At 49.8% G+C, this 23198-nt stretch overlaps 1 protein-coding gene across 1 annotated transcript; it reads left to right on the forward strand.

The window, feature by feature from the left end:
• Positions 1–15078: 15078 nt before the first annotated feature.
• LOC123112196 (G-type lectin S-receptor-like serine/threonine-protein kinase At5g35370) lies at positions 15079–18547 on the forward strand. The gene has a single exon (XM_044533128.1). It carries the CDS (start codon positions 15515–15517, stop codon positions 18389–18391), a length of 2877 nt encoding a protein of 958 aa, XP_044389063.1. The 5' UTR covers positions 15079–15514; the 3' UTR covers positions 18392–18547.
• Positions 18548–23198: the final 4651 nt, after the last annotated feature.

Here is a 23198-nt window from a genome sequence, read left to right on the forward strand (position 1 = left end):
AGTTCATATCTTGTTTTATCTCATGTTGTTGTATCTATTTGCATATTGCATTACCATCATTATTGTTAAACCTGTGATATCTTATGCTCGAACAATTATTGCATCATACATCGAAAGTTATGTTCCTCAATAGCATGCTTGATTGAGTTCTTTTCTTCCGAACCTTATTTTCGCTGCTGTGTTTGGGTTCAGTTCAAAACATTCGCAAGAATGTTTGAATCTCCCATTCACCCCCTCTGGTCGATATACTCTCAGTCCTAACAGGGGGTGTTAACCCAGTTGGCCTGTTCTTCTCGGTTGGGCTGACAAAACCCTCATTTATGGATGAGATGGACTCTGGAGGCCACACGCATGAGGCGTGATCAAGACGACCTCCCCCGAAGACTTGACATATACTCCAAGATCTTTGCCGTCGCCTAGCTCCTAGTTATCGACCTTGTAACCCTAGATGCCCTCTCTGGCATGTATATAAGCCATAGGGTTTAGCCTATAGAGGGGACATCAACACCAAATCATTCACCTAGCCCTAGAGTTAGACCATACATCACAATCTCGAGGTAGATCAACTACTCGATACATGTCCATCAATATAAATAAGAGCAAGACTTAGGGTTTTACCTCCATCAAGAGGGCCCGAACTTGGGTAAGCATCGTCTCCTTCATTCCTGTTACCCTCGATCCAAGATCCACAGCTCGGGATCCCCTACCCCGGGGTCTGCCGGTTTTGACACCGACAGGGGTGTTTTAGTATCCAGCCATCAATCCGCTTGTTTCCAAGTTGTGCGGAAATCGAGAAAAAAAACTATAAAAATGGGGGGACCATAAGTAGTGGGTCCCAGCAGCAATACCTCAGTATGAATCATCGGATTGCTTACAAAGAATTGTTGCTCGGTCCAAAGTATGTTGATGCTCGGACCGCTATAAAAGCGCTGATGACGTTTAGGAGACCTCGGACCAAAACACGAACTGATGAAGAAGAAGCTCGCCTGCCAAGCCGAAGACATCGGTAAGATGGGACATGCCAAGAGGGGAGTTGTAGTCCCATCTTGGCATGTCCCATCTTATTGATTAAATACGGTAAACTACCAACCGCAACCAAAACTTTACCCTAAAGATTCTTGATACGTAAAATATGGTAAAATCAGAAGAAATTACCGTGGACGAACTTGAACGAGGATAGGTGGAGATCAAGTTCGAGGTTGCACGTACTCTAACTTGGTGACAAGCAGCGACTACAGCGATACGGTGAAGGGGATTGACCACGGCGGCGTTCGATGACTCCGGCGACTCCTTTTCGGCAGTGAAGCGACGCAGGTAGTCGGCGTTGTCGAGATCAAGGTGGGCCGAGAAGATTTTGGGCGGATGGTGATTATATATGCGAGGAGAAACAACCGCTCCCATTTGGATCAGATTTGTCGATTCTTATTCATGGACTTTTATGATTCAAAGGTTTGGATAACGTGGCGGTTGTACAAGAGTACGTGACAACCACAAAGAGACGTGGTCCTAAGTTGAGCGGGAAACCCAAATTTCAAACGGCTTTTGCCAAAAGTGATTAAGTTTCAGAGCTAGTTCTTTTCTGTAGCAAAGGATGCCAGAAAAAGGATCACTCTTGATGAAATTACACACTCATAACAAGCATAGATTGGATAAGATAGAGTAGAGAGATAGAGTCCGAAACATTTCATTCGACGAAATAAATACCCAAAAGAGAACTATGAGTGAAATGCATAGGTGACATATCCACGAAGAAAACACTCAAAAAATAAATACCATACAAAATTGAAACCGAGTAAAATGATGGTGGCGCGACCCACTGTGTAAGAACTATGTGACCCAGGGCATCACACAATTCATCGTGGCACCCTTTCGGTCGTGTTCTTTGTTAATGTATTCAATCTCAGAAGTTAAAAATCACTCAAAATTTCCAAACTCTTCGAGTGTTGTGCACCAATTTCCTCTTAAGATGTGGCAGTGTTGGTACTGATGATGTGTCTTGTCTACTTTACGTTTGCGAAATCCATGATATTTATCTCACACTCTAACGCACATAATCTTTCCTCATCGGGAGGTCTGGTGAAGATATCGGCAAGATTCTTCTCGGTCTTGACACGATTGATAAGAATATCCTCTTGAAGAACATGGTCTTGAAGGAAATGATGTCTGATATCAATATGCTTGGCGCGAGAGTGCTGCAGTGGATTGTGTGCAACTTTGATGACACTCTCATTATCACATAAGCAATGCACACCAACAACAATATATTTTTGCCTCGGCCCTGGAAAGTGATACACGGATTTTCTTTCTCGAAGACCAACATATCAAAGACCTACGAAGGAAATAACATGTCCCCAAAGTAAAAGTAGATTTCCTGTCAACGCAGTCACCTGCATAATCAGAGTCTAAATATCCAGCGAGATCAAACTGCACCCACTTAGGATACCATAACCTAAGATCAAGATGTGAGCCAAATATCTCATAAAACACTTGACCACGAGATGGTGCGATTCTTTTGATGCAGCTTGAAAATGTGCACACATACAAACACTCTAACACAATATCAAGGCCTGGAGGCACATAAGTAAATCAAAGAACTAATCGTATCGATGTGTTGTGTACCGTACACATCTGCGTCCAGATGTCCATCTGTCCCATACAAAAATTATAAGGTGTGAATCCTCTGAATACAAATCCAATAGTATACTTTTGTAGCATATAAATTACATGGTGTATTTATATAGATGGTCAAAGTTGACCCAAAATATTAGGTGTAACACTCCCAATTTGATCGTACACTAATCATACACGCAAACGTGTATGATCAAGATCAGGGACTCACGGGAAGATATCACAACACAACTCTACAAATAAAATAAGTCCTACAAGCATCATAATACAAGCCAGGGGCCTCGAGGGCTCGAATATAAGTGCTCGATCATAGACGAGTCAGCGGAAGCAACAATATCTGAGTACAGACATAAGTTAAACAAGTTGCCATAAGATGGCTAGCACAAACTGGGATACAAATCGAAAGAGGCGCATGCCTCCTGCCTGGGATCCTCCTAACTACTCCTGGTCATCGTCAGCGGGCTGCACGTAGTAGTAGGCACCTCCGGTGTAGTAGGAGTCGTCGTCGACAGTGGCGTCTGGCTCCAGGGCTCCAACATCTGGTTGCGAGAACCAGGTAGAAGGGAAAGGGGGAAAAGAGGGAGAAAAGCAACCATGAGTACTCATCCAAAGTACTCGCAAGCAAGGAGCTACACTACATATGCATGGGTATATGTGTAAAGGGCCATATCGGTGGACTGAACTGCAGAATGCCAGAATAAGAGGGGGATAGCTAGTCCTATCGAAGACTACGCTTCTGGCAGCCTCCGTCTTGCAGCATGTAGAAGAGAGTAGATTGAAGTCCTCCAAGTAGCATCGCATAGCATAAACCTACCTGAGATCCTCACCTCGTCGCCCTGTTAGAGAGCGATCACCGGGTTGTATCTGGCACTTGGAAGGGTGTGTTTTATTAAGTATCTGGTTCTAGTTGTCATAAGGTCAAGGTACAACTCCAAGTCGTCCTGTTACCGAAGATCACGGCTATTCAAATATATTAACTTCCCTGCAGGGGTGCACCACATAACATAACACGCTCGATCCCATTTGGCCGGACACACTTTCCTGGGTCATGCCCGGCCTCGGAAGATCAACACGTCGCAGCCCCACCTAGGCCTAACAGAGAGGTCAGCACGCCGGTCTAACTCCTATGGCGCAGGGGTCTGGGCCCATCGCCCATTGCACACCTGCACGTCGCGTGGGCGGCTGAAGCAGAACTAGCCCCCTTAATACAAGAGCAGGCTTACGTTCCAATCCGGCGCGTGCCGCTCAGTCGCTGACGTCTAGAAGGCTTCGGCTGATACCACGACATCGAGTGCCCATATCTTTCCCACGTAGTTGGTTAGTGCGTATAGACCAAATGGCCAGACTCAGATCAAATACCAAGATCTCGTTAAGCGTGTTATGATGAAGCAACCGCGGACGCCGACCAGGGCCAGGCCCACCTCTCGCCTAGGTGGTCTCAACATGCCCTGTCGCTCCGCCACAAAGATCCACACAGAGGGCCGTCGGGACAAAGGTCCTTTCAGCCCCCAATCCGTGAATCACTCGCGGGTACTCTTCGAGCGGACCCGACTTTAGTCACCATCTGTAGTATGTATATATGTATAGTAAATACCCGTGATCACCTCCCGAGTGATCACAGACCAATAGTATAGCAAGGCAGACTGGCAAGAATGTAGGGCCAATGATGATAAACTAGCATCCTATACTAAGTATTTAGGATTGCAGGTAAGGTATCAACAGATGTAGCAACAATGTCAGGCTATGCATCAGAATAGGATTAACGAAAAGCAGTAGCATGCTACACTACTCTAATGCAAGCAGTATAGAGGAGAATAGGCGATATCTGGTGATCAAGGGGGGGGGCTTACCTGGTTGCTCTGGCAAGAAGGAGGGGTCGTCAACTTCGTAGTCGAACTGGGCAGCAGCAGCATCGGTCTCGTAGTCTACCAGAGAGAAGAAGGGGAAGAAACAGTAAATACGGAGCAAACAAATCATCACAAAACATAACGAGGCAATACGCAGTGCTAGGTATGCCCTAACGCGGTACTAGGCGATGCCGGTGAATGGGGGAAACATCCGGGAAAGTATCCCTAAAGTTACACGTTTTCGGACAGATGAACCAAAGCAGAAAAGTTGCATGTTCGCTATGCTAGAGATGTGTGGCGGACAAACGGGCTGCGTATTCGGATTCGTCTCGTCCTTCTGAGCAACTTTCATGTACAAAGTTTTTTTCATCCGAGTTACGGTTTATTTTATATGATTTTTCAAAGTTTTGAACATTTTTCTAAAATTTAATCTAATTCCAAAATAAGAGTGAAATAGCTAGGTGCACCCGGTGCAGTGCACCAGACGTGCACCTGTGAGGCTAGCTAGTGGGTCCAGTCAGCAGTTGACTGGTCCAAGGTTGACCGGTCAACTGGTCCGATGGGACCCGCGTGTGAGCGACCCAAGTTTTAATAGCGTTTTATCTTACTTCTTTTTTTAACCAAACGGGTTAACTATGCAGCGGGCCCCCCGTCAGTGAATGATTAGGGGGCCATTAGTACTAATTGCGGCCACGTCAGCGCCTTAAAGACGCCAGGGCCGAGCAAACCGGAGTTTGGCCGTCCGGCCGTTTCCGTTGACGTGGGGAGGCACGGCTGAAGCCGTTGGGGAGCTAGGAGCCGCGCGCGTCGGACGGTGGTCGCGGGACGGCCGGGGGTGCAACGCAGCGGCGCCAGCGGCGAGCGGGGCGGCGGACGATGAAGGCGGGCGCGGGTGCGGGCGCAGTCACCGTGCGTGGGTGCCAGACTCGGGCGGCGAGGGGCGGCACCAGGGGCAGAGACCGAGCGGCGGAGGGCGCAATGGGGTGGGGAGGCGAAGCAGGGGCGGTGGTGTACGGGAGCAGCAGGCGGACGGGCGCGGGACTCGTCGGGATTCGGCTATGGTCAACCAAATCGAGCGCAGAAAGGTGCGTTCGAATGAGTGAACGACCATGCGTTCAATGGTGTGAGCAACATGAGCAGAAGTGGCCGGAGTCAATCGCTGCGGCAGAAGGTGGGAGTCTCCGGCATCGGTGCCACGCGAGGAGATCGAGTGAGCTACGGCCGTAGGCAGCATCAGCGCGAGGCAACGGATCGAGGGGGGGGGGGACAGAGGGGAAACGCGTGTATGCTCACCGCGGAGGCACACGGTGGCCCGATGAAAGCTTAGTAGCAGCAGAACGACGGTAATCGTCGATGGCGCGATGGTGGCCAAAGGAGGAGGAAGATGGCGTCAATCCCGGTGATGGAGAGGCGGAGAGCTCGAACTCGAGGGTGCTGGCGATGTAGTCGAGTATGACGGAGCTTCATGACAAGTTACGAGCTTGCAGGAACGATGGAGAGCACGCAGGTGAGAAGATCCATGGCGACGGCGGCTCGGGTTCGTGTTGAGGAGAAGAGAGCGCCGCGAGGGAGAGGGGAAAGTGAGCTAGGGTTTCGGGGAGTTGGGGCCGGTCTCGGGGGCGACTCGTAGGCGGGCAAAGGGGACTGATGGCCGCCACGCACGGGCATCGCCGGTGGATGGCCAAGTTGGGCTGGTCCTTGGGGTGGCCTGGCCAGCTGGGCCGGTGGCCCAGGGGGGCTTTATTTTATTTTATTTTACTCTGTTCTGTTTGCTTTTGTTTTGTTTATCTTTTTAGTCATCCTTTTCTATTTTCTTTTAGTTTCTTTTTAAATTTAGTTTTACAAAAGTTACCACTAACACCTAAATTGTTATTAGCAAATATACTACCGCCACAATAATTATGTTACCCTAATAAAATAGTTTAACATTTTATTAATTGTAAAATGCATTTAATTAATTGTTTTTGCTGCTGTTTTATTTATTTTAGTGCATTAATTATTTTTGAGCACTTAGACAAATTATAAAAAGATGATTTCTCCACCAGTATTTTCTATGGATTATTTGTCACAATTTGCACATTTTAGTTTAGACATTTTGAAAACTTTTGTTGTTTGCCTTTAATTTTGAATTTGAATTTGGAACGGTTTCGAATCAACGCGAGTTTATCAGGTGACGTGGCATCATTAGCGGGGATCACTGTAGCTTAATTATCCGGGCGTCACAATTCTCCTCCACTACAAGAAATCTCGTCCCGAGATTTGAGCGGTGGAGTAAGGGGGGAAGGTGCTGGTAGCGAAAAAACTAACGAGCCTTCTCGGTCTTGGCTGCCCTTTCGAAGAGGTTGATCCCTTTCATTGATGTCTTCATTTCTCTGCTTCAAGTCACCATGATCAAGTCGTCATCCTTTCTTCAGGAACTCCATCGTACTTACGAAAGAATAAAAGGGGGTACTCCGAGAGAACGGACCTCGATAAGGTTGACTATCTGGTCGATAACATCAGGGAAGGTGGCGGAAAGTAACTCTCGAATGAAAACTTGAGACAATACCGAGAGCAAAGTAAGTAGGTGCCATGAGAAGTTTCGAGCGGGTAGGCAATCGTTCGATGCCTAAAACAGAGTGTGAAAGGGGGTTCAAAGCAATCGGAATAAGTATTCTGTTTGATACCAGTATAGATCAGTAGGACGGTGGTCCATGAATTACATATGAGGCCACGCGCGAGGAATAAATTTGGGAATAGGGGGTGCACAGGAGAGTCAGGTTTCAATCCTGTGGAACTGTGGGTTATGGGCCCACCATGTGGTTGAAAGTAGGAAGGGGCCCGACATCTTGCACGGTCACGATAGTAAGACGTGTCAGAGGGTAGCCTGTCAGTTATGTCGGCAACAACATCGATACCAAGGGCGAGGGACGAAGAGAACCATTTTCCTGCTCATTAGGACGAGGCGGACCAATAGGCAAAGTTCTCGTCCATCGATGGTTACCAAAATGTCATCAACAATAGTAACAGGGTCTTACTGATAGAGTTGTACACTGAGGTGTTTACATAAGCAGGAGAATATTATTGCTTAGATCATAAAGATCACAAGAAACGTTAAACCAACCAATGGAAAGGAAAATACGATTATCAGATTAAATAGAACAATGGAAAGGAAAATGTGTTTAAACACACATTTCAAGGGTATATCCTTCCCAAGGACAAGCATAGCATGATATCCATGACAGGATATAGTGTAGAAAACTCTTTAGGTAGGGGAGAAAATTTTCATGACATTACCCATACAGCGGTGTTTGGATAATTTATCAAGAAACATTTAGCATTGGGCGTTAAATGTTCTTGTTGAAAATCGGAGTACCACAGACATGCTTCGAGATAGCATTGACATGGTCTTCAAGCAAAGGTCAGACTTGTATAGACAAAGGATTCATCAGGAACAACTTTTAGAATAAGTCTTACAATTTCCTCATGGAAGAATGGTTAACCTTGTTAAAAAGGAAACCATAACAGCAGATCCTCCGGCCAGGTGTGCTAGGCATGACATCACCTTATCGGTTCATATAAGGACCAATGTTATGACTCTTGGAAAATATCCGAACCATCATATCTGACCGAGTTTCAGATCTGGTTGGGGTCATGATACCTCTGACTCAGGATGCCTCAGAAGGAAGGTGCAACACAAATTGACGAGGAGACATTGTAATATTCTAGGGAAATGAACTAAGGAAGCGAGTTCTGAAACAAGAGTTCATCATTAAACCAAGGAGAGGATGAGGGGGTGGCTGCTGGACTCAGTGAAAATTCCTCGAGATTTCCAAAAGATGGATTCCCACAATCATGTGAAGGAGATAACATTTTTCAGATCAAATGACATAATGATGTATGCTCGAGGGAAACATACTCAGTTAAACAATGGTTGAAAGGTGCACCCGAAATACGGGCTTAGGTAGTACGATCAATGTTAGAATGGTGATTTGATAATCAATGGCCTAAGGATGTAATGTTGACCATTAACTCCAAAGCAATAGGGTTGATAGAAGGGCGGAATCCAAACAGCACCGTTCACCTGTTGGTATCCCGGTTAGAAACAACACAAGAAAGAATGGTGATGGTAAGAAGTATCACTATACCAAGAATCCTTAAGAGGTGGAGAAATTCCCACAACATCCTTGACATAAAAGGTGGTAATATTCCAAGGTAAATAAGAACAATGCTGGGTAGCAAGGAACTCAAGGTATAACACAAAACACGAACAAGTTTGCGTTGGAGGGAAGGTAGTAAAGTGGTTGATGATAACACAAATCATCGAGGCAAGGATGGTATTTCTCATCATGAATCCGATTGATATCCTGGAAGAGCTCATAAGGTTGATGATGATCACGACACATTTGTCGAGAGGTTACACGAAGATGTAATTGATCGACGATGACATCAAGTCAAACGAATGATGAAGCGAAAGGTTATTGGAACCATGGTACGACACAAACTCGAAATCAAGTTTGTCGTTCAAGGAGAAATGATATCACGAGGAAGATCGACGTAAGATTAGCTCATCGTCGAAAGTGGTGCTCCAAAAATAAGGACCAGGTAGCACAGTCAAAAAGTTGCACGATAAGGATATAACCAATCAGGCTAGCAATGACTTGAAGGATTAATAAACTCATAAGCAATGAAGAATACTTAGAATTATTGAATCGAAGTGCGGAATTGATTCACTTATCAGTGTTCTCGGTTCACGATGGAATCGGTGAGAAATAATAGTAGATGATGAACCCATAAGAAGTTAGGTAGTTCCATGATATTCTCGCGGTACCAGAGGGTGTACTCAAGGGTAGAGCGGGATATAGGTTGGACAAGTGAAATCATTTGCAGAAGGCAAGAACTTAAACTTGTCGAAGAAATGGGATCAAAGAAGAACAATATGGTCGAAATCACAGTCGCAAAAGACCAAGCATAGATAAGAGAAGAAGTTATAACCAGGGGATTATTATTACTACGAGAAGCTTCCATGATAAGTTCCACCTCGGGTTCATGGGCATAAACACAAAGTTCAAGGTCGACTCCCACTTCTCCAAAGCAAAACCTTACAGTCACTTCTCGTTTTGATAATGGCATTAGTGTTGAAAGTTTTACCTGGTGAGATACCAAATGAGTATGACCCGTGAAAACTTTCGAGTTCACATATATTAAGGAATGCATAGGTTCAACCCATCAGGGCATCTTAGGAACATATAGCACAAACTTCGGGGTAAATAATAGAAGCTCGAAAGTAGAGCATTGTTCAAAAGCAGATGATACAATTTACCAAAAGAATTATATACCCATGGAAAGGCTCTCAAGGTTATTCAATATGAAGGACACTGTCGGATAAAATCCAACAAAGGAACTGATGGTCCACAAGGGATCTGATGTGAGCATCGGTACTCAACCAGAGGAAGAAGAATGCACGGGTATCATATTATAGAACATCTGAATAATTTGATGCTTAGATAACAAAGGAATTACGATTTCCAAAACAAAGGATCGGAAGCAGTCGCTTTGATCAAGGATGGATAAGTTGGATAGACCAGAGGCACAATTGACGACAAATAGTTTGGTCGAGAACCAGCTCATGTTCAAAAATGATGTCTGAGCCAGAAAGATAATTTAGAAGGGTTGATAGATTATTGTGTGCATTCGCACACATGTTGAATCAATAGGATCAAAATGACGATGTCAAAAGATACTAGTGAATATTGCCAGATATATGGGAAGCATCCATAATGCTAGTAGACAAGTATTTGCAGAGCAATAAAGCTGCTAAGGATTTTCCGAGGATTGAATAGTATTTCAAAGACTTTTGTGAAACACCTGAACAACTGGGGACGAGCGGATACTCGGAAAGTGCGAGAAATTATTCTTAGAGGTATTCAGGTGGCAAAGAACTGCAAGTCAGTAGGCACAAAATATTCTCAGGGTATCTTGTAATAACAAGATCGACTAGGAATAAAAGTAAGCACGACAGGTGTAAGTATTTATCCATAGGGATATTTCGGTGGAAAGGAATTGCAAAAGCAACGGGCACAAGGTCTCGAGAGAAAATCGGAGAGTATCTTCGAAATCTTCGGGTGCAGCCTGCGATCATCTGGACTGAAGGGGCTCTTCGGGAGAAAGTGTTTTCGAGAACCTAAAGTTAGATTTTAGAAAATCATTTAACCCAAATAGAAGAGAGATTAGAATCCCAGAGTATAGACGAGGAATAAAAGATCCTAATACCACCCAATGGCGACGTGGGCCCGTAAGACACGCAGCCATGTTAGTAAAAGTTTTGCAATGACTAGACTCGACTTCGGCCAAAGAGTTTGGAAGGGGGATTCCTACAGGCAGTCGGCTCTGATACCAACTTGTAACGCTACCAATTTGATCGTACACTAATCATACACGCAAACGTGTACGATCAAGATCAGGGACTCACGGGAAGATATCACAACACAACTCTACAAATAAAATAAGTCATACAAGCATCATAATACAAGCCAGGGGCCTCGAGGCCTCGAATATAAGTGCTCGATCATAGACGAGTCAGCGGAAGCAACAATATCTGAGTACAGACATAAGTTAAACAAGTTGCCATAAGATGGGTAGCACAAACTGGGATACAAATCGAAAGAGGCGCAGGCCTCCTGCCTGGGATCCTCCTACCTACTCCTGGTCGTCGTCAGCGGGCTGCACGTAGTAGTAGGCACCTCCGGTGTAGTAGGAGTCGTCATCGACGGTGGCGTCTGGCTCCAGGGCTCCAGCATCTGGTTGCGAGAACCAGGTAGAAGGGAAAGGGGGAAGAGAGGGAGAAAAGCAACCGTGAGTACTCATCCAAAGTACTCGCAAGCAAGGAGCTACACTACATATGCATGGGTATATGTGTAAAGGGCAATATCGGTGGACTGAACTGCATAATGCCAGAATAATAGGGGGATAGCTATTCCTATCAAAGACTACGCTTCTGGCAGCCTTCGTCTTGCAGCATGTAGAAGAGAGTAGATTGAAGTCCTCCAAGTAGCATCGCATAGCATAAACCTACCCGGCGATCCTCTCCTCGTCGCCCTGTTAGAGAGCGATCACCGGGTTGTATCTGGCACTTGGAAGGGTGTGTTTTATTAAGTATCCGGTTCTAGTTGTCATAAGGTCAAGGTACAACTCCAAGTCGTCCTGTTACCGAAGATCACGGTTATTCGAATAGATTAACTTCCCTGCAGGGGTGCACCACATAACCCAACACGCTCGATCCCATTTGGCCGGACACACTTTCCTGGGTCATGCCCGGCCTCGGAAGATCAACACGTCGCAGCCCCACCTAGGCCTAACAGAGAGGTCAGCACGCCGGCCTAACTCCTATGGCGCAGGGGTCTGGGCCCATCGCCCATTGCACACCTGCACGTTGCGTGGGCGGCCGAAAGCAGAACTAGCCCCCTTAATACAAGAGCAGGCTTACGTTCCAATCCGGCGCGTGCCGCTGAGTCGCTGACGTCTAGAAGGCTTTGGCTGATACCACGACGTCGAGTGCCCATATCTTTCCCACGTAGTTGGTTAGTGCGTATAGACCAAATGGCCAGACTCAGATCAAATACCAAGATCTCGTTAAGCGTGTTATCATGAAGTAACCGCGGACGCCGACCAGGGCCAGGCCCACCTCTCGCCTAGGTGGTCTCAACATGCCCTGTCGCTCCGCCACAAAGGTCCACACAGAGGGCCGTCGGGACAAAGGTCCTTTCAGCCCCCAATCCGTGAATCACTCGCGGGTACTCTTCGAGCGGACCCGACTTTAGTCACCATCTGTAGTATGTATATATGTATAGTAAATACCCGTGATCACCTCCCGAGTGATCACGGCCCAATAGTATAGCAAGGCAGACTGACAAGAATGTAGGGGAAATGATGATAAACTAGCATCCTATACTATGTATTTAGGATTGCAGGTAAGGTATCAACAGATGTAGCAACAATGTCAGGCTATGCATCAGAATAGGATTAACGAAAAGCAGTAACATGCTACACTACTCTAATGCAAGCAGTATAGAGGAGAATAGGCGATATCTGGTGATCAAGGGGGGGGGGGGGGCTTGCCTGGTTGCTCTGGCAAGAAGGAGGGGTCGTCAACTTCGTAGTCGAACTGGGCAGCAGCAGTGTCGGTCTCGTAGTCTACCGGAGAGAAGAAGGGGAAGAAACAGTAAATACGGAGCAAACAAAGCATCACAAAACATAACGAGGCAATACGCAGTGCTAGGTATGCCCTAACGCGGTACTAGGCGATGCCGGCGAAGGGGGGAAACATCCGAGAAAGTATCCCCAAAGTTTCGCGTTTTCGGACAGATGAACAAAAGGGGAAAAGTTGCATGTTCGCTATGCTAGAGATGTGTGGCGGACAAACGGGCTGCGTACTCGGATTTGTCTCGTCGTTCTGAGCAACTTTCATGTACAAAGTTTTTTCATCCGAGTTACGGTTTATTTTATATGATTTTTCAAAGTTTTGAGCAGTTTTCTAAAATTTAATCTAATTCCAAAATAAGAGTGAAATGGCTAGGTGCACCCGGTGCAGTGCACCAAACGTGCACCTGTGAGGCTAGCTAGCGGGTCCAGTCAACAGCTGAGTCAGCAGTTGACTGGTCCAAGGTTGACCGGTCAACTGGTCCGGTGGGACCCGCGTGTCAGCGACCCAAGTTTTAATAGCGTTTTATCTTACTCTTTTTTTTAACCAAACGGGTTAACTATGCAGCGGGCCCCCCGTCAGTGAATGATTAGGGGGCCATTAGTACTAATTGCGGCCACGTCAGCGCCTTAAAGACGCCAGGGCCGAGCACACTGGAGTTTGGCCGTCCGGCCGTTTCCGTTGACGTGGGGAGGCGCGGCTGAAGCCGTTGGGGAGCTGGGAGCCGCGCGCGTCGGACGGTGGTCGCGGGACGGCCGGGGGTGCAACGCAGCGGCGCCAGCGGCGAGCGGGGCGGCGGATGATGAAGGCGGGCGCGGGCTTAGTCGCCGTGCGTGGGTGCCGGACTCGGGCGGCGAGGGGCGGCACCGGGGGCAGAGACCGAGCGGCGGAGGGTGCAACGGGGCGCGGATGCGAAGCAGGGGCGGTGGTGTACGGGAGCAGCAGGCGGACGGTCGCGGGACTCGTCGGGATTCGGCTACGGTCAACCAAATCGAGCGCAGAAAGGCGCGTTCGAATGAGTGAACGACCATGCGTTCAACGGTGTGAGCAACACGAGCAGAAGTGGCCGGAGTCAATCGCTACGGCAGAAGGTGGGCGTCTCCGGCATCGGTGCTACGCGAGGAGATCGAGTGAGCTACGGCCGTAGGCAGCATCAACGCGAGGCAACGGATCGAGGGGGGGGGGACAGAGGGGAAACGCGTGTATGCTCACCGCGGAGGCACACGGTGGCCCGATGAAAGCTTAGTAGCAGCAGAACGACGGCAATCGTCGATGGCGCGATGATGGCCAAAGGAGGAGGAAGACGGCGTCGATCCCGGTGATGGAGAGGCGGAGAGCTCGAACTCGAGGGTGCTGGCGATGTAGTCGAGTATGACGGAGCTTCAGGACAAGTTACGAGCTTGCGGGAACGATGGAGAGCACGCAGGTGAGAAGATCCATGGCGACGGCGGCTCGGGTTCGTGTTGAGGAGAAGAGAGCGCCGTGAGGGAGAGGGGAAAGTGAGCTAGGGTTTCAGGGAGGAGGGGCCGGTCTGGGGGGCGACTAGTAGGCGGGCAAAGGGGACCGATGGCCGCCACGCACGGGCATCGCCGGCGGATGGCCGCCACGGCACCCCTGCCTCCTGTAGCGGGAGGTGGGAGGTAAGCGAAGTTGGGCTGGTCCTTGGGGTGGCCTGGCCAGCTGGGCCGGTGGCCCGGGGGGGGCTTTATTTTATTTTATTTTACTCTGTTCTGTTTGCTTTTGTTTTGTTTATCTTTTTAGTCATCCTTTTCTGTTTTCTTTTAGTTTCTTTTTAAATTTAGTTTTACAAAAGTTACCACTAACACCTAAATTGGTATTAGCAAATATACTACCGCCACAATAATTATGTTACCCTAATAAAATAGTTTAACATTAATTGTAAAATGCATTTAATTTATTGTTTTTGCTGCTGTTTTATTTATTTTAGTGCATTAATTATTTTTGAGCACTTAGACAAATTATAAAAAGATGATTTCTCCACCAATATTTTCTATGGATTATTTGTCACAATTTGCACATTGTAGTTTAGACATTTTGAAAACTTTTGTTGTTTGCCTTTAATTTTGAATTTGAATTTGGAACGGTTTCGAATCAACGCGAGTTTATCAGGTGACGTGGCATCATTAGCGGGAATCCCTGTAGCTTAATTATCCGGGCGTCACATTAGGAGACCTAATAAATTCGGAGTAGTAGAAATTCAAGCATTTTGGTGCTAATATGTTTGCTAATTTTTTGAATTTACACCGTTGATGCGCGGGAGCAGATGCACATGCCACATGGGTGCAGAAAGCCAGAAACACTATACTCACTTATTTTTTGCTACATTAACATTGTCTTATATATTATGCCAGACATGCCACATGGGTACTCTTCATTCTTCACGACTTCACCCACCTGCCAACACACACTGAGATGCATCAGGTCGGCCGAGAGAGAGAGGGAGGGAGGGAGAGAGAGAGAGAGAAATGTGTATCGGATCGGTTGACTTCCACCTCAAATCCAAAGACTACTGTACTACTGTGATCTAACAATGCACTTGATTGAATGTTGAACCGAAGAAAGTCAACCGGCAGCAACGGCTACGCATGCTCTCTGATTGAGCCGATTTTGTTTGACGAGTTCTCTCTACCGGTCGTCTTCTCAATCTAGCAGCGAGCAAACAAAACAAAACGCCGCGCCGCAACCGAACCCGGATTCCCGCGCCGCACCGAAAACAGATGCCGGCCGGCTTCACTTCTTCCTGCCCACACCACCTAGCCTCCCGCCTGCTCCACCCAGGTCAACGCCCCCGATCGCGTGCTCGCTCCCCCTCCTCCCCTGCCGCGCGTTCCCACCCGTCATGGCCGCGGATGCCGCCGCTCCCTCCCGCACTCTCCCCGCGTGCCTGCTGCTCCTCCTCCTCCTCCTCTCACCGCGCGCGGCGGACGCGGGCCCCCTGGCGGCGGGGCTCGTGTACCCAGACTTCACCGCCTCTGGCTACGAGTACATCGACACCCGCGGCGCCTTCCTCGAGTCCAACAACGGCGCCTTCAGGGCGGCCGTGCACAACCCGGGCAAGCAGCTGGCCAGCTTCTACCTCGCCGTGCTGCACGAGCCGACCGGCACGGCGGTCTGGTCCGCCAACCGCGACGCGCCGACGGGGTCCTCCGGCCGCGTCCAGCTCTCCGCGCGCGGGCTCTCAGTGACGGACGCAGATGGCTCGACGGTGCTCTGGTCGACGACGCCGCGGGCGCCCGTCGCAGCGCTCCGCCTGCGAGACGACGGGAACCTGCAGCTGCTGGACGCTCGGAACGCGACGCTGTGGCAGTCGTTCGACGACGCCACCGACGCGCTGCTCCCGGGGCAGCAGCTGCGCGCCGGCGCGTACCTGACGTCGGGGAGGAGCCCCAGTGACTTTGCCCGTGGGGACTACCGGCTCGCCGTGTCCGCGTCGGACGTGGCGTTGACGTGGCAGGGGTCCACGTACTGGCGGCTGTCGAACGACCTCCGCTCCTTCAAGGACCGCAACGCCGCCGCCGCGTCGATGTCGTTCAATTCGTCGGGGCTGTTCGTGGTCGCCGCCGACGGCGCGCTGGTGTTCCAGGTGGACCTCGCGCCGGCTGATTTCCGCGTGCTCAAGCTGGGGAACGACGGGCGGCTGCGCGTCACGAGCTACGCGCTGGTGAACTCCTCGGCGCCCCTCGGCGGCGACTTCGTGGCGCCGGCCACCGACTGCGAGCTCCCGCTGCAGTGTCCGTCCCTGGGGCTCTGCGCTGCGGCGGGCAACAGCTCGACCTGCACGTGCCCTCCGCTCTTCGCGGCCTCCGTGAAAGTGTCCGGCGGGTGCACGCCGGGGGACGGCTCCGCGCTCGCGTCGCCGGACTCGTGCCGGACCAACAGCAGCTCCTCCTCCGTTTCTTACATCGCCCTCAAGCCGAAGATCGCCTACTCCGCCACCAGGTACGACGCCCCAACGACGACAGGCGTCAACCGCACAGCGTGCCGCGCCCTCTGCACCGCGAACTGCACATGCCTTGGCTACTTCCACGACAACTCCTCCACGACTTGCTACTTGATTGGAGGAAGCCAGCTCGGTTCGCTCCATTGGAGCACTCGTGCTGCACCGGCGTTGGGGTACATCAAGACGATCAATTCGGCGACCACAGCTGGGAAAAACAAACGCGGCTCTTCAACGGCAAGCCGCTCTTTGCCCATCATACTGCCGTGCGTTGCAGCGTTTCTTCTCATCGTCGTGGTGGCATGGTACTCATTGTGGTGGAGGAGGAAGAGGAAGAGTGGGAAGAAAAGTAAGGGCAAAAACTCCGCGGCGAAGAATGTGAATTTGGGCCTCCAAAATCCGCGGTCGAGGGACACGAGCTACGACGAGGATCCCAACGACGACGACATCGTCATACCGGGCATGCCGGCGCGGTTTAGCTACGAGGAGATCGGGTCGATGACCGCAGGCTTCGAAACAAAGGTGGGCTCCGGCGGGTTCGGCTCCGTGTACAAAGGGGAGCTTCCAGCCGGCGAGGGGCTCGTCGCGGTGAAGAGACTGGAGGCCGTTGGCATGCAGGCCAAGCGAGAGTTCTGCACGGAGATCGCCGTCATCGGCAACATCCGGCACGTCAACCTCGTCCGCCTCCGCGGCTTCTGCGCGGAGGGCTCGCGCCGGCTGCTCGTCTACGAGTACATGAACCGCAGCTCGCTTGACCGATCGCTGTTCGGCGCGACGGGAGCGCCGGTGCTGGAGTGGGGGGAACGCATGGAGGTGGCTCTCGGCGCGGCGCGCGGGCTCGCGTACTTGCACACCGGGTGCGACCAGAAGATCGTGCACTGCGACGTCAAGCCGGAGAACATCTTGCTGGCGGACGGCGGGCAGGTGAAGGTCTCGGACTTTGGCCTCGCGAAGCTGATGTCGCCGGAGCACTCGGCGATCTTCACCACCATGCGCGGCACACGCGGATACCTCGCGCCGGAGTGGCTCAGCAACGCGCCGATCTCGGACCGCGCCGACGTGTACAGCTTCGGCATGGTGCTGCTCGAGCTGGTGCACGGGAGGAAGAACCGGGGCGAGCAGGAGCAGGCCAACAACACCGGCGCCGCGGTCGGCGGCAGCGGCGACCACTCGGCCTTTCCGTCCCCGTCCGGCCATAGCAGCACGATGACATCGTCGACGATGAGCGGCGGCACCAGCGGTGGCGACGACGATTACTTCCCGATGGTCGCGCTGGAGCTCCACGAGCAGGGGAGATACCTGGACCTCGTGGACCGGAGGTTGGAGGGGCGAGTGAGCGGGGCCGAAGTCGCGCGCGCCGTGCGCCTCTCGCTGTGCTGCCTGCACGAGGACCCCGCGCAGCGGCCCAGCATGGCTGCCGTGGCGAGGGTGCTGGAAGGCAGCGTGCCGCCGCCGGAGCCCCGGGGCGACGCGCTCGGCTTCCTGCGGCTCTACGGGAGGGGCTACGGCATGCCGGCCCCGGTCCCCGGCATGGCTGCCACGTCGGGGTCAGCTGGCGGCGCGGCAACCCATGGCTGGTCCACGTCGGCTACCGCCGGCTCGCAGCTGGACGGCTCATTACAGGACACGTGGCCCCAAGATAGCGTCGGCGACGTGCGCATGACACGACACGATTCAGCTCCTTTGACGTGGCATCGACGCGAAGCTGCGTCATGGTGGCAAGTTGTATCATTGGCATGTATTCTTTGGTCAAGGCCTCAAGAGGATAACCAGCTTTAATTATGCACGGGACACGGCAAGTAGTAGGTGGGTGTACTAGAAAATAGTAGAGTGGTTATCACAGATGATAAACAAGTTGCATTTGGTTCAAATCATGGTCAGCTGTGCAGTTCAAGTACTATTCATATTGTAACACTGGACACAAATAGACGGAAACAACAAAGCCAGTAACGTGAAGAAACAGAATTTTCAAAGCCAGTATAACAAAGGAAAAAGGATTACTACATTGGTCTCTCACCACATTCTAAAAAAGGTTAAGAAACATGGCGAGGTAGGTCAGGGTCCATTGGTCCCTCACCACATTTTTGACACTTGTGCGTTCTCTAGGTTAAGAAACGTGGCATTCTAAAAAAGGTTAAGAAACATGGCGAGGTAGGTCAGGGTCCATTGGTCTCTCACCACATTTTTGACACTTGTGCGTTCTCTAGGTTTGGCAGATGCACTCGCGGGCTAACGCCGGCTGTGACATAATTAATTTGACTAGCAGCCCCATCAGGCACTCTGTTTAAACCTCTCGCTGTAAACGCATTGATCATCTAATAATGTAGCACTGGCACTTAGAGTCAACGAGGATGTCTTGGATATCATGTCGTCTACGTGTAAGCCCTGTTTGGTTCATAAGTCCTAGGACTTTTTTAGTCCCAACTAAAAAGTCCCTAGTCCCTAAAAAGTTCCTCCCTGTTTGTTTCTAGAGACTAAAAAGTCTCTTGTCCCTTTCTAGAGGTTATTAAATGACCATGTTGCCCCTAGTATATAGAAAAATAACAATCAAACAACACCATGGGGTGGCGGGCCAATGAATGCATGGAGGGGCATTGTTGAAAAAGTCCCAAAAAGTCCCAAAAAAGACTCTCCTTGAGAGTCTTCTTCATTTAGTCCCAAATGCCTAGTTTAGTCCCTAAAAAGTCCCTCCCGTTTGGTAAAAAAGTCTCTAAGAGGGACATTTTCTAGTCCCTACACAAAAAAGTCCCTGAAAAAAAACACCCCCTAAGTGTAAGTTGTCAACGGGGTCGGAGACATGGAGTTGGTTAAGGTAGTCGGCTCTTCTTCGGCGTGTCCATGGGATTACCTCGGTTGTTTGTCGCGGTGAAGTTGAAGCTGCTGTGGCGGGGGCCGGTGGTGTGCGATGACGGGCGACGGGATGGTCCGTTCGGTGATCCTTCACGGTGCCAACCTTGCCTATTTCTTCTTCGTAGTTCTCCGACAGAGTTGGAGCCGTGCTGTCTTGCCGTAGGCGGCTGAGTTCTAGCATGGGTCTTCATGTGGCTCCACATGGCCTTGGTATGGGTTGGGTCGATGACGTCTACGGCGAAGTCGGAGTCGTTTGCTCGGTGTTTTACGGTTGGCGATGAGGCCACAAGGACAGAAGTGATGACGATGATGCCTGCGTGCTGTCTCGATGATGCCCTCGTTGGAGAGTGTGTGTGGGCTATCCAGTGTGTGCCGCTCAGCGGTTTGTGATAGTTTTTACCTGGTTTTCCAGTAATTAACCGAGCAACTCTCTTCTGCTTAATTAATGGATGAGGCAAATCTTTTGCCTTCGTTTAAAAAAAGTTGTCAACGAGGATGTCCTGAATATTACGAGGAGCAAAGTTGGGTGCAGACTGAAATCTCAGTACCTGTAAGTTGTAAGAGCATCTATAGCTAGGCACCCCAAACCGGTCTCAAACGACTGGGCGGCCCGTCCGGTCACTGGCCGGTCACGATTTTTCGACCCAGATGACCCCCTCAAACGGGCCTCAAACGCCCGGGCTGACCAGCACCCCTTATATCCAGCCCAAATATGGGGCGCCCAGGCGCGTCCGCCACATCAACCAGACCCACCTCGACCCCACAATTGTCCTCACATCTGGAAAACCCAAGACACCAGTCAATCCGAAATCCACTTCCCTCCCATCTCCATCCACTCCACTTCCGATCCCCTCCATCCGATCGAGTGGCTGGCGACGGAACCAGCTGCTGATGTCTACTATGCAACTTTATTCTTGTAGACACATGTTGGGCCTCCAAGCGCAGAGTTTTGTAGGACAGTAGCAATTTTCCCTCAAGTGTATGACCTAAGGTTTATCACTCCGTGAGAGGTGTAGGATGAAGAGGGTCTCTCTCAAACGACCCTGCAACCAAATACAAGAAATCTCTTATGTCCCCAACACACCCAATACAATGACAAATTGTATAGGTGCACTAGTTCGGCGAAGAGATGGTGATAAAGTTGTAATATGGATGGTAGAAATATATTATTATAATCTGAATAAATAAAAACATCAAGGTAACAAATAGTAAACGGGCACAAAAACGGTGTTGCAATGCTTAAAAATGAGGCCTAGGGTCCGTACTTTCGCTAGTGCAACCTCTCAACAATGCTAACATAGTTGGATCATATGATTATCCCTCAAAGTGCAATAAAGAATCACTCCCGAGTTCCTATTAGCGGAGAACAAAAGATAGGAATTGTTTGTAGGTCACGAAACCACCTCAAAGTTGTTCTTTCCGTTCGATCTATTCAAGAGTTCGTACGAAAATAACACAAAGATATTTTTTCCGTTCGATCTATGCTAGAGTTTGTACTAGAATAATACCAAAGCAAATTCATATTCATAATACTCAATCCACACAAAGAACTATAAATAGACCCTAAAGTTTCCGTCGGAGAAAAACGTGCATCAACCCCTATGCAAGATTACCCCAATATCACCGCGGGAATCCGCGAGTTGAATGCCATAACACATATCAAGTGAATCAATAAGATACCTCATTGTCACCTCAAGTATTCATATTGCAAGACATATATCATGTGTTCTCATCTCTGAATATTCAATCCGACAAGACAAAACTTTGAAGGGTAAAGATTCAATTCATCATAACAAGAGTATAGAGGGGAGAAACATCACATGATCCGACTATATTAACAAAGACCATGATATAGATCACGAGAGAGAGAGAGATCAAACACATAGCTACTGGTACAAACCCTCAGCCCCGAGGGTGGACTACTCCCTCCTCATCGTGGTGGCCACCGAGATGATGAAGATGGCCACCGTAGATGATTTCCCCCTCCGTCAGGGTGCCGGAACAGGGTCTAGATTGGTTTTCGCGGATACAGAGGCCTTGCGACGGCGGAACTTCTGATCTAGGGCTACCCCAAAGAGTTTCGGAATATTTGGGAATTTATAATGCAAAGAGGGGGTGTGGGAGGCCACCGAGGCGCTGTCAGGACCCCGACTCGATGTCACACCGATCTAGCTGGTAACACCTCATATCACTTTGCGGCCTCACGCACGGTATCCCCACGGGTGTCGTCTTACCTGTTCCCGGGACCGTTTGCGCCTTTTGGCTCACGTATATGATAGTGTCGCTAGCATCCATATGATAAAGAGCCTGGGCTGACATGACTAGTCGTAAACCCAAAGTGGCACAGACTTACTGGGACAGGCATCCATGACCCAGCTTCGAACGTGTCGGTCATCAGCAAGTGGGTCCGGGCTGTAGCACTGGGCTAGCAGGACTCCGGTAAACCGGGCTGTAGCGGGCTAACAGGACTCCGGTACTCAAAGCGTGACATTTCCCCGGAGGGACAGACACAGGAACGAAGAAGGACACATGCCGGCTAGCCTAAGTGTTCCAGAGCAGTAGCAAGCTACCATGGCTCAGCGGTAACACTAGGAGACATTTCCCGGTAAGAGAGGCTACTAAAGATAAACAACTAGATAGTCAGATCCCACACATACCAAGCATTTCAATCATACACACAATATGCTCGATATGTGCAAATACAACGAAGCATCACAACATGACTCTATGACACAAGTACTTTATTTAAGGCTCAGGGAGCCATACATAACATACACAAAGGTACGGGTCTCACGACCCCACATACAAGTCATACAGTCATACAAACCAGCAGCGGAAGTAACTTGTCTGAGTACAGACAACTAGTAAAATAAAAGAGGCTTGGAAAGCCTAGCTATACTATGTGGTCCTTCACAAGCTCAGGGTCACCACCTGGGTCTTTAGCCTACTCGTTGATGTCAACGTCTACATAGAACCCATCAGAAGGGGTTGCAGCGTCTTCTGTAAAAATGTAGATTATAGCAACATGAGTACAAAGGTACTCAGCAAGACTTACATCAGATCCTACATACATGCATAGTATCAAGAAGGGTTGGTGGAGTTATTGCAGCAAGCCAGCTTTGACTCTTGGCTAGGCTAACCTACGATACTCCAACTTGAAATGGTTTTGCGCACACGAGTCCACTACTCACCACTTCAATACACTACCGAGGATCCACCTCCGTCTTCCTACAGAAGAGCCATCCTCGGCACTCACACTTATCTTGAGGCTTTTAGTAGTTTCCATTTACTTGTCTATGAACTGTATAGGCAACCAAGTAGTCCTTTACCGCGGACGCGGCTATTCGAATAGATCATGTTAACCCTGCAGGGGTGTACTTCTTCATACACGCTCTCACCACTTACCGTCGCTTACACGGCATGTACTCGGCAACCTTCAAGCGGAAGCCCAACGTGGGTGTCGGCCACGACCTACCTAATCACCTAAGCCTCCAGTCCAGGTTTATCGCCTATTCAGGTTCCATCCGCAGGGAGTCCGGCCGAAGTTTCCCATACGGCCCCGAACGATGTGAACAGGGTTCCCGAGATACCTAACGGGTACTCGGTACACCGTGCCACGTACCTACCGCATCACAGCCCACCCCTACGGTCAGCGCTGTCCACGGCCTCCAGTAGGCTACAAACACCAGAAACTACTTGCAACTCCTGGACGGAGAACTAGGGTGAATAAGAAGCC

The sequence above is a fragment of the Triticum aestivum genome, chromosome 5B, assembly GCF_018294505.1.
Source record: "Triticum aestivum cultivar Chinese Spring chromosome 5B, IWGSC CS RefSeq v2.1, whole genome shotgun sequence".
In the NCBI taxonomy this organism is placed as follows: domain Eukaryota; kingdom Viridiplantae; phylum Streptophyta; class Magnoliopsida; order Poales; family Poaceae; genus Triticum; species Triticum aestivum.

Bases quoted from the DNA above. Each gene is read 5' to 3' on its own strand.
- LOC123112196 (XM_044533128.1), top strand. From the start codon at position 15,515: ATGGCCGCGGATGCCGCCGCTCCCTCCCGCACTCTCCCCGCGTGCCTG.